At 41.4% G+C, this 15118-nt stretch overlaps 1 protein-coding gene across 1 annotated transcript in view; it reads right to left on the reverse strand.

The window, feature by feature from the left end:
* Window positions 1–210: 210 nt before the first annotated feature.
* FAM162A (family with sequence similarity 162 member A) overlaps window positions 211–15118 on the reverse strand; it is a 37990-nt gene continuing 23082 nt past the window's right edge. Inside the window, exons 2-5 of the mRNA XM_065876583.1 lie at window positions 9130–9252; window positions 6294–6402; window positions 3107–3215; window positions 211–433 (exon numbers count right to left, since the gene is read on the reverse strand). Coding sequence (XP_065732655.1) covers window positions 341–433; window positions 3107–3215; window positions 6294–6402; window positions 9130–9252 — 434 coding nt within the window. The 3' untranslated portion in view covers window positions 211–340. The remainder of the gene's footprint in view (window positions 434–3106; window positions 3216–6293; window positions 6403–9129; window positions 9253–15118) is intronic.

The following is a 15118-nucleotide window of genomic DNA, read 5'->3' on the forward strand; positions in this document are numbered from 1 at the left end:
GAGAGAGAAATGCAGAACTAGAAACCATTTGGCTTCTGGGAAGATGTCACTTTGGTAATGGGAATTAAAGTAAGGTACAGGACCTGACTCTCTAAAGAAGAGTTAATATTAAAGTTCAAGTAAGTTGTCTCACTTTTCATTCTTTCATTTTCTCAAAAAAGCTGAGGCTGCATTTAACCTGGATCAAAGCCGTAAAATATAGACAAGTCATTTCTTTAAGAAAATTTATTTGTAGCTCTAGAGCAGAATTAGGGAACTCATACCACATTCATTTTAATAAGGCCTGTTACTGCAACATTGTTTCTAGATTTTCAAAATCCAGCCAACATGGATATCTCTGCTACTCTGTTTTGGCCTTCACAGCAGCTTCTTCTCTCAGACGAGCTTTCTTTTCTAGGTTCAGGCTTGTTAAAGACTCGTGTCTTTTGGCACCCTAAAGTGAAACCAATTTGAACAAGTGATTATTTATGCTGGTCTGGGGAGGATGTCACTGCATTGACGCTGACACGGGAAGTACAGGCATGGAAGGGTTGGCTGCTTGTGCTCCGGGCACAGCAGCCCCTCCACGCGCCTTCTGCCTCCTCTGATCCTTCCTAGAACAGCAGCTCACCCATTCAAGCACCAGAGAGAAATGCCACATCTCTACCTTCTCCTTTCTGGCCTCCTTTCTTCAAATCTTCCAGCCTCTCTTCTCCCTTTATAATGTATTCCCTTGTCTTTCTCTTTTCCTCTCTTTAGTATTAAATACCTTCTTGTTTCCATTTCTATCCCTTTTTTCCCTCCTCTCACTTTTCTTTGTTGCTACCATTTCTCCTTCCCCAACTCATTTGTATATTTTCACACCCTTCTAGTTCCTTACTCCTCTTGTACCAAAAACATTCAGCTTTGGGAATCCCAGACTTCACCAAATACTACCACTGATGACTCCCAGCAGTGTCTACCCTGCTTTTCCATCCTTTGAGAGCAAACAGGAGTGGAGGAGAAACAACCATCCTCTTCCCTTATTTCCCTCCCTGTGACTTGTTACATCTCTTTGAAGCTTACATAAACAGACCAGTCTCAAATTTTTTATACCAAATGAGTGAAGACAGCACCCTATAAGGTGGTATTTTCTTCTATCTGTGTGATTTCACATGTAAAGAATTAAGTATGGGGAGGGGAGGAGAATCGGACTGGTAAGTTGATGGAGAGGACAAAACACAATGGCTAATTTCTGTCTTCTAAATCACATTAAGTTCAAAAGTTCTTCATTCCAGTAGCATTTACCAATTAGAAACGGATAGTTCCATAAAAGAGAAAAAATTTTATGGTATAGAACAGGAGAGGAACTCCTCATCCCTTGGATGAGGCTAGAGAAGACCTCAGAAGTGATTTGTTTCTGGAGTATTTAAACTCAGCTAGTAGGACTTCCCTGGTGGCACAGTGGTTAAGAATCCGCCTGCCAATGCAGGGGATATGGGTTCGAGCCCTGGTCCGGGAAGATCCCACATGCCACGGAGCAACTAAGCCCATGTGCCACAACTACTGAGTCTGTGCTCTAGAGCCCACGAGCCACAACTACTGAAGCCCGTACACCTAGAGCCCATGCTCCGCAACAAGAGAAGCCACCGCAATGAGAAGCCCACACACCACATGAAGAGTAGGCCCCACTCGCCGCAACTGGAGAAAGCCCGTGCACAGCAACGAAGACCCAATGCAGCCAAAAACAAATAAATTTATTAAAAAATAAATAAACTCAGCTAGTATAATCAAGTAGACAAAAGCAATGCAGATTTCTCAGAATTCTAGAAAGCCCTATGTCCCGTCTACATGCTTCTGCAGGTTCAGTCTGAGAGCTAAGCATGAAAAGTCAAAGAGGGAGACAGAAAAAATACTGAAGTGGGGCAGGAACAGAGTAGTCGAGAAATTCACCCAGGCCTCCACACTTGCCCTTCATGCTCCCATAACATCAGCCTAAATGGTCAGTATCTTCTATTCCAAGACTCTAAAGAGAGCCAGAAGTTCATTTCTTTTACTCTGGACTCACTGGGGATAAGGGTGTCAGTTACCACTGGGTTTGCAGAAGAACCCTTTAAATATCTGACAATAGATATGAGACATCTCTTTCCACATGGAAGCTGTGATATATAGACTTATGCATGGTGTTAAAGTAACGCCTTGGCCAGTACTGCTGCATATAAAAATAACTATTTTAATCACAAGACAGTATATATGCAGTTTGGTAACTGGCAAACTTGGCTCCACTTTTTTGTCTTGCCACTTATTAGCTATGTGACATTGGGAAAATTATTTAACATCTTTAAGCTTCAGGTTCCTCTTTTACAAGACATGGATAATAAGAGAAGGTTCTTAGAATTATTGTGGTCATTAAATAAGTTTAACAATACCTGTTACATAATGAGCAAGCAATAACTGGGAGCACTTTTACCATCACCTCAATTAGACAGGTCTAGGTTCAAACTGTGGCTCTGCCATTAGGGAGATGTGTGTGAACTTGGGTAAGTTACTAAAGGTTTCTAAGCGATGTTTCCTCATCTATAAATGAGGTCCTAATCAAATTATCTATCTTGCAGTGTTGTTGTGAGGTTTAAATAAGATAACCGCAAGGTACTTGGAAGACAGTAACACAGATGTTAATAATGAGTGGATTTCTGGACCTGAATTCCTATGTACCACTTAGGAGCTTAGATATATGGCCCAGTTTGAACATCAAGTAAAGAACAGTGATAAGAACACTCACCAAGAGCAGAGTGAGGAGCAATAAAAACATGAGAGTGCTTTACAGACATGCAAGGAGTTATTAGTAAGTATGCCAGTGTCATACTACTTGTTTTACATTACTTATGACATCTGTGATAACTAAACACTTTTTTTTACTTAACCAAAACTAATTTAGTCCTTCACCTTGCCAAAGATAGGATTTGCTATTTATCTCCAGGCCTCATATCTCAGGTTTGTTCCTACTATGTTTTATTTTGTTTCTTATCATTTCTCATGTAGGAAGTAGCCTCCTCATCACAGAAGATAAATACAAGGGTCAACCCCTGACTTCCTCTAGGTTTGTTTGTGGAAAATACACAAAGATAGACGGGAAGTCCACTCTCACCTTCTTGCCCTCAATAACCATCAAGATGCATCCTGCCACTGTCAAGGCAATCATTACATAGCTGATCTTCACCCGGACCTTGTTCTTTGCAGCATCGAGCATCTCAAACCTAGTAATACAACGGGATCGTGAGAGAAAGTTAACATTTCCCTTTCTGAAGTTGTCAGAAGGATATAAATCTGTGTCTCACAAATCAGGAGTAGAGTAGTGCCTATACATATAAAAAAGGAGATGGGGCCTAGAGATCATACAGGACTTTGGGGAGGATGGAGCATTTTCACAATTCACTTTGTATATGAAACACAATAACGGGGTGTAGATGAAGATAGAAGGATGTATTATAGAACTCACATCCTCCCATAAAGACATCACAAATACATCTACATTTGGAATAATTCTCTCAGAATACCCACCGAACACTGGCAGAAGATCTCATACAACTAAAGCTGCAAGAAAGATCACCAAATAACTGGGTAGGACAAAAGAAAGAAAAAAAAAAGGGAATTGGGACAGGACCTGCACCCTCGGGAGGGAGCCGTGAAAGCGGAAAAGGTCCCTCACACTGGGAGGCCCCTTAGCTGACTGGTAGGTCCACTGGGACACACAGTAAGCCTCAGCGGAGAGCGAAGCTGCCGGCTTGCAGTAGGCAGGACAGAGAGAGACCGGCACAGGTGGCCCTGGCCATCTTGCTGCACTTCCCAGCCCAAGACGCGCGCCTCTTGGCGTGTGTGCAGCAGCTCGGGGCTGAAACTTGGGCTTCAGCAGACAAACCCGGGGAGAAGACTCAGTGTGACTGTGCGGAGGCAGCCCGAAGGGCCTCAGGTGTAGTCCAGGCTGCAACTGGAAGTGTGTGGAGGACACAGCCCACGCCCATCACCGGAGCCCCACTGTCAGCACGCTAAGGTAGGGGCAGGGACTTGCCACAGCAGCCTCATTCTTGGTGAGCTCACAGTGGGTGTGGCTCAGCCGCTATGAGTTCTGGGAATGTGCAAGTGCTGGGTGGTTGCCCGCATACAGAGGTAGGGCTGAAATCTGAGGCGATTCCCTGCGGGTGTGCAACTTCGGCGAATTTATGCCTGTGGCAGCGCCTGGGGATAATCTGAGCTGCTGATTACTGGCTCTCCTGTAGCTGAGACGGGTCCTGTGCCAGGAGCAACAGGCTTCGTGGGTGCACACACACAGAAGTGGGGCTGAAATCAGAGCCAATACCGGTGTCTCCACAGCAGAGGCGGGGCTGAGGGCCACGCCAACAACAGTGTACTTGTGAGCCTGCACAGTGGGTGGCAGGCGACGTCACAGAGCACATGTCTGGGTAGTCAGCTCCTGGGGGGGAATACACAGCAGCTCCTTTCCCAGCCGGAGCACTCCACTCCTGCCTACCTCACATCATAGCTTAGAACCGGATCTGGGGGCTTCTCTTCCAACAACTGGGGAACAGACCCTGCCCATGACAGGGCTGTGACAACAATAGAGCAAAGAGAAGGTCCCACTCAACACAAGATCCAGTGCAGACTCTGCTTACCACAACACAAATCACACCACTATGAAGGAGATAACAGCCAACACGCATTGAGGAAAGATGTGGCAGACATCCATACCAAAAACGGCCCTCACACCAAAAATACTGGACTCACACAGGCTACACAGGGTCATTCCCACGTAAAAATAGCCCTTCAAGACCACAGTAGATAACTGTTTCCCTTAAATTCATAGAGTCAGAGAAATATAAGTAAAATGAAAAAACATAGGAACCACTCCCAATTAAAAGATCAAGAGAAATCTCCTGAAAGAACAAACAAGTTGGTTTGTTTCTCTAGGCTGAAGAAACAGACCTCTCCAGTCTTAACAACCCGAGTTCAAAAGTCAGGTAATAAAAATGCTGGAGGAATTAAGAAAGGCAATCACTAGAAATGCAGATCACTGTAACAAGGACTTAGAAACTATAAAGAGGAGCCAATCAAAATTAGACAACTCAACTGCTGAGGTGAAACCAGGCTAAAGTCAATAAAGAGCAAACTAAATAATGCAGAAGAACGAATAAGTGATCTGGAAGATAAAATAATGGAGATCACCCAAACAGAACAGCAGACAGAAAGACAAATGAAAGTAGCAGGACTTCCCCGGTGGCACAGTGGTTAAGAATCCACCTGCCAATGCAGGGGACATGGGTTCGAGCCCTGGTCCAGGAAGATCCCACATGCCACAGAGCAACTAAGCCTATGTGCCACAACTACTGAGCCTGCGCTCTAGAGCCCTCGAGCCACAACTACTGAGCCCGCATACCACAACTACTGAAGCCCATGTGCCTAGAGCCTGTGCTCCGCAACAAGAGAAGCCACTGCAATGAGAAACCCGTGCACTGCAATGAAGAGTAGCCCCTGCTCGCCACAACTAGAGAAAGCCCGCACACAGCAACGAAGACCCAACACAGCCAAAAATAAATAAATTAATTAATTTAAAAAATTTAATATCAGTTTATGATAAAAACTCTCCAGAAACTGGGCATAAAGGGAACATACCTCAAAATAATAAAGGCAATATATGAAAAACCCACAGCTAACATCATACTCAACAGTGAAAAGCTGAAAACATTCCCTCTAAGATCAGGAACAAGATAAGAATGCCTACTCTTGCCACTTTTATTCAACATAGTTTTAGAAGTCCTAGCCAAAGCAATGAGAGAAGAAAAAGAAATAAGAGGAATCCAAATTGGAAAGGAAGAAGTAAAACTGTCACTGTTTGCAGATGACATGATAACTATACATAGAAAATCCTAAAGATGCCACCAGAAAACTACTAGAGCTCATCAGTGAACTCAGTAAAGTTGCAGGATACAAAATTAATATGCAGAAATCTCTTGCATTTCTATACACTAACAATGAAATGTAAGAAAGAAAAACTAATTTAGTCACTTTCTGCAGCTAGGAGAGGATATCAAATCAGCTGACTTCAGAGTATCTAACAGCTCTTCACTAGGCACTGCATAAGGTATCAATGATAACACATAGATTTCCCAGCACTGTTATTATTCCAGGTACTTGCCAAAGAGGAAACATTTAGAGAAGTGGAAACTGTTTTAAAATTTGGTTGAAAGGTTTTAAGTAGTCAGACTCAGAGGAACTGCTTTTCCTTTAAAATAGACCACTGAAAAATAAAAGCTGCTTACAACCCTAAATTCAGCACTCACGAGACAGTCTCTGGGATTTCATCTTCCTTTTTGAAGCGACCTGACCATATTAGGATCTTCTTCTCCCAATCCGTAGGCTTATGCAATGGCACTCTGTGGCTGTAAGTGTCTATGAGGAAAACAAGAGAAGATATCTTACTCATATGAGACTGACTCTCAAATTTAGCAACATTAAAATGCTATTTGTGCTTTTTAGCTATTCACTAAACAGAATCATTGAGAAATCTCAAGCTAATTAGAGCTTTGTTTGGATGGAATTTCTTAGGTTGCTCATTTCTTAAATGAGATTCAAAAATTCTGTGAGGACTGAAGTAAAATAAAAGCATTATTTCCCAATATAAGCCATAGCCATTGAAAGCTGAAAGAACACCATGAACAAAGTTATAAAGGTGAGAAGGATGAACTAAAAAGAGAACAGTGAGGAGCCTGTTTGACTTCAGTAGAATTAAAAAAAAAGTTTGTAGGTAAAATCAGATTATAAAAGAACTTGAATGGCAGGCTAAGCTTTTTAGACCTGATTCAAGAACTACTGTACACTTTGAAGCAAGGAAGAAGTTAACATTTTAGAAAATTTAATCTGCATAATGGATGGAAAGCAAAAGGATAGGACAGAGTGGGTAACAAGTCCAAACAGAAGATTATAATACAAGGTATTACAATACAAGGGTGAGGTGATATAGTCAGAACTAGAGTTATAACAGCAGGAAGAGAGACAACAAAGTCAATATGATGATGACTGAAAGAATCTGGAGATGAAGACAAAGAAGGATTCATGAAGAACCTCAAACTTGGATGAGTAAGACAATAACAGTATTGTTAACCAAAATAAGGAGATTGTGAAAAGAACCAGTCAGGAGAGGAAAAAGCATGAATGCCATTTTAGATCTACTGACTTAAATTCATGCCATCTGAGTAGGTTTCATTAATAAGTTGGGAGTGGAGATAACCACTAGTGCAAAGGGAGAACCAGTGAGGATGATAGAGAAACATAGAAGACCAGGGGCTGAGCCTTGGGGCATGACCCAGAAAGGAGACAGGGGAAAGAGGCAGCAGAGGAAAACAGAGCAGCCAAAGATGAAAATGAACAAGAAAGGTAGAAACATAGACTATAAGAGAACCTTTCAAAGGAAGGGGAAGTCACTGAAGGCAAGGAGCAGAAAAAGCTAGGGAATCACAGAATGTCAGGGTTAGAAAGGACCTTGGAGATAATCTCATCCAACTTCCATATAATGCCTACATCTCTCTTGCAGACAGACCATCTCCTTGACTACATACACATCACCTTTGCTTAAGCTGCACTTTTCACTTAACCAGAAGGCAACAGCAAAAGGAACAGGAAGGTCACTTGGAAAAAAAATCCATAAAGAACCAAAGTCAAGAAAAGAGGTTTAGAAGTACAGAAATAGAACTGCGGTGATTTTTATCTTTTAACCATTCCAGTGCTTGGCACAACTTTCTCTAGAGTTTTTTAAATTTTTTTTCCATTTTATGTACTATATACTCATTAAAGACAATTCAGAAAGTATAGATGTGAAAAAAGAAAAATTTAAAAACCACCCCTGATTCTCCTGTCATAGCATGATCACTATATTTTTATTTTGGTGTGTTTCCTAAGTCTTATCCCCATACATATGTATATATACGTAATTTCTATACGTACCATGCTTGTGCTTATGCACAATATAGAATTCTGTAGCCTGCTTTGTTCATTAACATGATGACAAACACTTCCCATGCCAGTATGCGGTATTTATAAGCCCTATTTCCAACAGCTGCACAACCTCATCAAGTAGATCTAACATATATAATTAATCATTCCCAGATTACTTAACATTTAGACTAATTTCTCATTTTCCATATATATATATAAATAGGAACATCTTGACATTCAAAGCTCTTTCCACATATAGGGATTATTCCTTAGGATAGATTTCCAGAAGTGAAATACCAAGTCAAAGGGTATAAACATTCTGAAGCTCTTGATAAATATTCTTTGAGAATAATTCTTTTCCACTCACCAATACCTGCCTAGCCCTAGTGCACTGCCATGAAGAAGCAACAAGCAAATAGTTCCTGGGACCCTACAGTTTATATATTATGCTCCTTCTTCCACAGTGGTGACAATGACAGGGTTTGGAGTTAGGGATAGGACTAAACATGGCTAAAGTCAATGTACAAGCCAGTGCATAGCCCTAATTATATTTTACCTAAAACATCATTTTTTGATTTGGTTCATCTTTGAGGTTCCTTAAAAGATGATTTCTAGACCACTATTTACTTTGGTGCATCTATAGTCCTATAAAAAGCTCCAGTCAAATCCCTGAGGGAAGAGATGAAAATGACAAACGAGAAAAATGAAGAAATCACTGCCACATGTAAGCACAGCTAATATAAGCACAATTTGAACTACATGATAGGGTATGATATAGGGACCCCTGTGACCACCTCTCTTTTAGGTTCTTTCTTTTCTTTTCTTTAATAAATTTATTTATTTATTTTTGGCTGTGTTGGGTCTTCATTTCTGTGAGAGGGCTTTCTGTAGTTGTGGCAAGCAGGGGCTACTCTTTGTTGTGGTGCACGGGCTTCTTATTGCGGTGGGTTCTCTTGTTGTGGAGCACAGGCTCTAGGCACGCGGGCTTCAGCAGTTGTGGCGCACGGGCTTAGTTGCTCTGTGGCATGTGGGATCTTCCCAGACCAGGGCTCGAACCCATGTCCCCTGCATTGGCAGGTGGATTCTTAACCACTGTGCCACGAGGGAAGCCCCTAGGTTCTTTTGATTCCAAGTTATTCTAGTCTTTGGGAGCTGCCTAGTCCATAACTGGAAAGACTAACTTACGGGTTGGAGGCTTTGGACTTTCCTGGGGTTTGTTGCAAAATCCATTTATTCTCTTCAAATCAGAGTTTCTGGTAAGCCTTAAAGATGAGAAAGCATCTCTTTCACAGAACCTAAAATAACTTCCTAGAAAAGAGAGAAAAATGTTTCAGAGAAAGGAAATCGATGTCTCAAAATGAGAAATACCTGCAAGATACAATTTCACTTATAAAGATTAACTCACTTAAAAATGAATATCCTACTCTATATGTAAGATACATGTATTATATTTAAGGTGCTATGCTTAGTGCTATCTTAAAATATGCATGTTTTGTTGACTAGGAAATTACGAATTTACACCATAAACACTTTATCAGCTGTAAGTTTTATAAAAGCACTTCTCACGTGTCTTATCATAACAATAATGATTCTGGTGGGAATATTATGGATTATGACCCTTGGCCATTGAGGTAAAGATCAGCAACCTCCCAGAAGTGCTAAAACAAGATGCCAAGTTGCCAATACTGTTCTGATAAACTCTGGGTAGGGGGCTGCAATGGCCAGCAAGGGGCTCTTTAGAAAGCCTTGTTCCTTCCAAGACATAATTCTCCAATTAGAAATCAACTTTAGATACAGTCACAATTTATGTATAATTTAAAAACTATATATATATTTATATACATACAAATGTATAAAACTATGTTATCATATACAGTATATGTATGCAGTTAATTTTTAAAGTCTAAGCTCTAAGCACCTATAGAGAATAGTATTACAAATCACTATGTATTCACCACCCAGTTTCAGCAATTATCAATACATGGCCAACATTGTGTCGTCTGAATCCCACCCACTCCCTCCCACCAACCGGATTATTTTAAAGCAAATCCCCAACAACCTATTAGTTCATCGATAAACACTTCAGTACTTATCTCAAAACAATAATAACTTCAAAATCATATCCAGAATACCATTAACATAACTAAAAAATATTCCTTTGATATCAGCACATTATGATCAAATGACATTATGATTCAATTTCTCCAACGGACTCACAATTTTTTTTACAGTGGATTTATTCTAAATAGGTGCACACACTGAATACGGTTGATGCATGCCGTATAGGTCTCTCCCTCCTTTTTTTCCTGTCATTTATTTGTTGAAGAAACTAGATCATTAGTTCGAATTTCCCTCGCTTTAGGTTTTGCTGATTGCCTCCCCATGGTGTTATTTAACATATTCTTCTAATTCCCCTATTTCTTGTAAACAGATTTTTGAGGTTTCATCAGATTCAGGTTAGAATTTTTAGCAAGAAAATGTCATAGGCGGTACTGTGTACACCCTACCGTATGACATCCTAAGGTATACATCGATTTTGTCTTTTTGTGATATTAAGATTGAGCAGTAGATACTATCAGTGTGACTCATCCTTATAAAGTTCTCCATCACCTTTCATCTAATGTTTTATGCAGACATTGGTGACTGTTTCATTAGGGGTTGCAAGATGGTAGTATTTTTTTCTGTTTTACTTATTTGGTTATCCTGAGGTAAAAGTCATATAAGAAATGTAGAATAAATGCTTGAGTCTTTCCCTTTATTTGCCAGTTTTCAAATTAATGAATTGGTTTCCTTGCAACCTCCACAGGTAACCTTTTGTTTATAAGTAACATAAGGAACTCTTGCATTTAACACATGTGATGTGCTCCAGTCTATTCCAGTTATTTTTCTTTTTAATGCCCAGATGTTCCTATCTTTAGTCACTGGGGACCTTTCTAATTGGCTCCTGGGTCCTTTCAACATGCGCCCAGTAATCATTTATAGCTGCCTTACTTTCTAACATGTTCTGTACTCATTTTAAATGCTTCCTGCCCCAGATTTGGAATCAGACATTCCTCCAAAGTGCTCTGGTTCCTTTAAGTAGAAAATGTTCTTAGAGATGCCTGAGGGAGGTTCATTGTTACTGAGTATGTCACTGTTTCCAGACCTTTTCAGTGAACAAACCTAAGAAACACATTCCTTCTTAAAACGAATGCATGCTTAAGAACTTAGAAATTTTCACCTTCAGCGTTAACATGAACATTTTTAATGTCAATAATTAATCAGAATTCAAAGCAGAGACAGCCATAAACAGTTCTGATGAGGGTAAAACAGGATAATTCTAAGTATGGGGGTGCCGTGGTATAAGAGAGAGCAGGGCTGGTATAGGATTCAGTCAGAAGATCACAAAAGAGCCCTAGGGTCCTAGGACATGGAAGAAAGGGAGCACTGCAGTAGAATGAAACAGAAAAGAAAGCTGGAAAGGCACCAACGATAAATCTGACCAGGGTCCTGCCCCTCCATGATGCTCTGGGTGACAAAGAAAAACATGACCAAGACTTGCCTTTAACGCGACAAGAGTGTGCCCTCACAGCTTTGTGCTTAAAACATCACAGGAAGGCTTCCCCGGTGGCGCAGTGGTTGAGAGTCCGCCTGCCGATGCAGGGGACACGGGTTCGTGCCCCGGTCCGGGAAGATCCCACATGCCGCGGAGCGGCGGGGCCCGTGAGCCATGGCCGCTGAGCCTGCGCCTCCGGAGCCTGTGCTCCGCAACGGGAGAGGCCACAACAGTGAGAGGCCCGCGTACCACACACAAAAAAACCATCACAGGAGAATTCAAGCAGTTTTAAAAATCTATTTGTTAGTGGACAGTGTGTACCTTTGAAATTCCAAACTCCTAATTGAGTGTCATTGTACCTTCAGAGTTTGAAACAATAAGGAGATGCAAGAGAGCAACGAAGAGTAAAATGTGATTATAGCACTGGACCTCCCATAGTTGGTGAGAAACATAATTCCCTTGCTTTTTTTTTCTCTTGCTGTTAAGAAAACTTTTAAACATAGCAATCTAAAAGATATCACTGTGGACTTCTCATAGGCATATGTTTATATATGTCTAAAGATGTTTAAAACAACACTTATTGATACATAATTCCATATCAAAAATTCATCCTTTTAAAGTATAAAATTCAGAATCATCTCCTGCTTCAATCTGCTGCTGGACAGGAACCAATCAGAGAGAAAGAGGTGAAAGATGGAGAAGGGAGTCCAGGGCTTTCTCAATCACAAATCTCACCTCCACTCCAACTCTCTTTATACCTTTCTTGCAAAAATAATAATAGAAATAAGGAGGCGGTAGGGTTTCCAAAAACAAAAATTGTAAGCTTCAACCATCTGGGGAAGGCAAAAAGCTCATCCACCACAACTCTCAGTTTGAAAGTAAAGGAGGATTGGAGACATGGCGGTAGAGTAGGAGTTGAGCTTACCTACTCTCACAAAAACACTAAAATCACAAATAACTGCTGAACAACCATCGACAAAAAAGACTGGAAACTACCAGAAAAGATATTCTACATCCAAAGACAAAGAAGAAGCTCCACAAGATGGTAGGAGGAATGCATCTGCGATACAATCATATCCAATACCCACTGGGTGGGTTACCCACAAACTGGAAATTATAACGCAGAGGTTCTCCCTCAGGAGTGAGAGTTCTGAGCCCCGGGCCAGGCTCCCCAGCCTGGGGGTCTGGCATTGGAAGGAGGAGCCCCTAGAGCATTTGGCTTTGAAGGCCAGCAGGGCTTGATCGCAGGAACTCCACAGGACTGGTGGAAACAGAAATGCCACTCTTAGAGGATGCACACAGGTCTTGTGCACATCAGGACCCAGGAAAAGGCAGTAACTTCATAGGAGCCTGGTCCAGACCTACCTGCTGGTCTTGGAGGGTCTCCTGTGGAGGTGGGGGGCAGCTGTGGCTTACTGTGGGGATAAGGACACTGGTGGCAGAGATACCAGGGAGTACTCATTAGTGTGAGCTCTCCTGGAGGCCACCATTTAGACAACAAGACCTGGCCCAACCCAACAGTCGGTAGGTGCAAGTGCTGGGATGCCTCGGGCCAAACAACTAACAGGGTGGGAACACAGCCCCACCCATTGGTAGACAGGCTGCCTAAAATCTTCCTGAGTCCATGGCCACCTCTAAACACACCTCTTGACACAGGACTGCCCAACAAGGGACAAGACTCAGCTCCACTCACCAGTAGGCAGGCATCAGTCCCTCCCACCAGAAAGCCTGCACAAGCCTCTTAGACCAGCCTCACCCACCAGGGGCAGACACCAGAAGCAAGAGGAAGTACAACCCTGCAGCCTGTGGAAACCGCAATCACAGAAAGTTAGATAAAATGAGACAACAAAGGAGTATATTCCAGATGAAGGAACAAGGTAAACCCCCAGAAAAAAAATGAAATTAAGTGGAGATAGGCAACCCTCCAGAAAAAGAATTCAGGGTAATGATATCAAAGATGATCCAAGATCTCAGAAAAAGAATGGAGGCACAGACTGAGAAGATATAAGAGATGTTTAACAAAGAGTTAGAAGATACAAAGAACAAACAGAGACGAACAATACAATAACTGAAATGAAAAATACACTAAAAGAAATCAATAGCAGAATAAATGAGGCAGAAGAACGGATAAGTGAGCTGGAAGACAGAAATGTGGAAATCACTGCTGCCGAACAGAATAAAGAAAAAAACAATGAAAAGAAATGAGGACAGTTTAAGAGACCTCTGGGACAACATTTAACGCACCAACATTTGCATTATAGGAGTCCAAGAAGAAGAAAGGGCCTGAGAAAATATTTGAAGAGATAATAGCTGAAAAATTCCCTAACATGGGAAAGGAAACAGTCATTGAAGTCCAGTAAATGCAGAGAATCCCATACAGGATTAAACCCAAGGAGGAACATGCTGAGAAACATAGTAAGCAAACTGACCAAAATTAAAGACAAAGAGAAAATATTAAAAGCAACGAGGGAAAGGCAACAAATAATATACAAGGGAACTCCTGTAAGGTTATCAACTGATTTTTCAGCAGAAACTCTGTAGGCCAGAAGGGAGTGATGATATATTTAAGGTGATGAAAGGGGAAAAACCTACAACCAAGAATAATCTACCTATCAAGGCTCTCATTCAGATTTGATGGAGAAATCAAAAGCTTTACAGACAAGCAAAATCTAAAAGAATTCAGCACCAACAGACCAGCTTTATGACAAATGCTAAAGGAACTTCTTGGCAGAAAACCCCACATCTAGTAGCAAGAAAATTACCAATGGGAAACCTCACCAGTAGAGGCAAACATACAGTAAAGGTAGGAAATAATCCACACACAAATACGATATCAAAACCAACAATCGGGGCTTCCCTGGTGGCGCAGTGGTTGAGAGTCCGCCTGCCGATGCAGGGGACACGGGTTCGTGCCCCAGTCCGGGAAGATTCCACATGCCGCGGAGCGGCTGGGCCTGTGAGCCATGGCCGCTGAGCCTGCGCGTCCGGAGCCTGTGCTCCGCAACGGGAGAGGCTACAGCAGTGAGAGGCCCGCATACTGCAAAAAACAAAAACAAAACCCAACAATTGATAGAAGAGGAGAGTACAAAAAATGCAGGATATTGGAAATGCATTCGAAATTCAGAGACCAGCAACTTAAAACAATCATATATATATATATGGGTGTGTGTGTGTGTGTGTGCACGTGTGTGTATATATATATATACATATATATATGTATGTATGTATATATAGAGAGAGAGACATAGAGGAGAGCAGAGGGAGAGAGAGAGAGATTGCTACATCAAAACCTCATGGTAACTGCAAACTGAAAATCTACAATAGATACACACAAAAAAGAAAAGGAATCCAAACACAACACTAACATTAGTCATCAAATCACTAGAGAACAGAACAAAAGAGAAAGGGAAGAGAAAACACCTACCAAAACAATTTACAAAATGGCAATAAGAACATATATATTGACAATTATCTTAAATGTAAACAAATTAAATGATCCAAACAAAAGACATAGACTGGCTGAATGGATACAAAAATAAGACCTGTATATATGCTGTCTACAAGAGACCCACTTCAGATCTAGGGACACATACATACTGAAAGTGAGGGGATGGAAAAAGGTATTCCATGCAAATCAAA

Source organism: Phocoena phocoena, chromosome 4, assembly GCF_963924675.1.
Source record: "Phocoena phocoena chromosome 4, mPhoPho1.1, whole genome shotgun sequence".
Classification (NCBI taxonomy): Eukaryota; Metazoa; Chordata; class Mammalia; order Artiodactyla; family Phocoenidae; genus Phocoena; species Phocoena phocoena.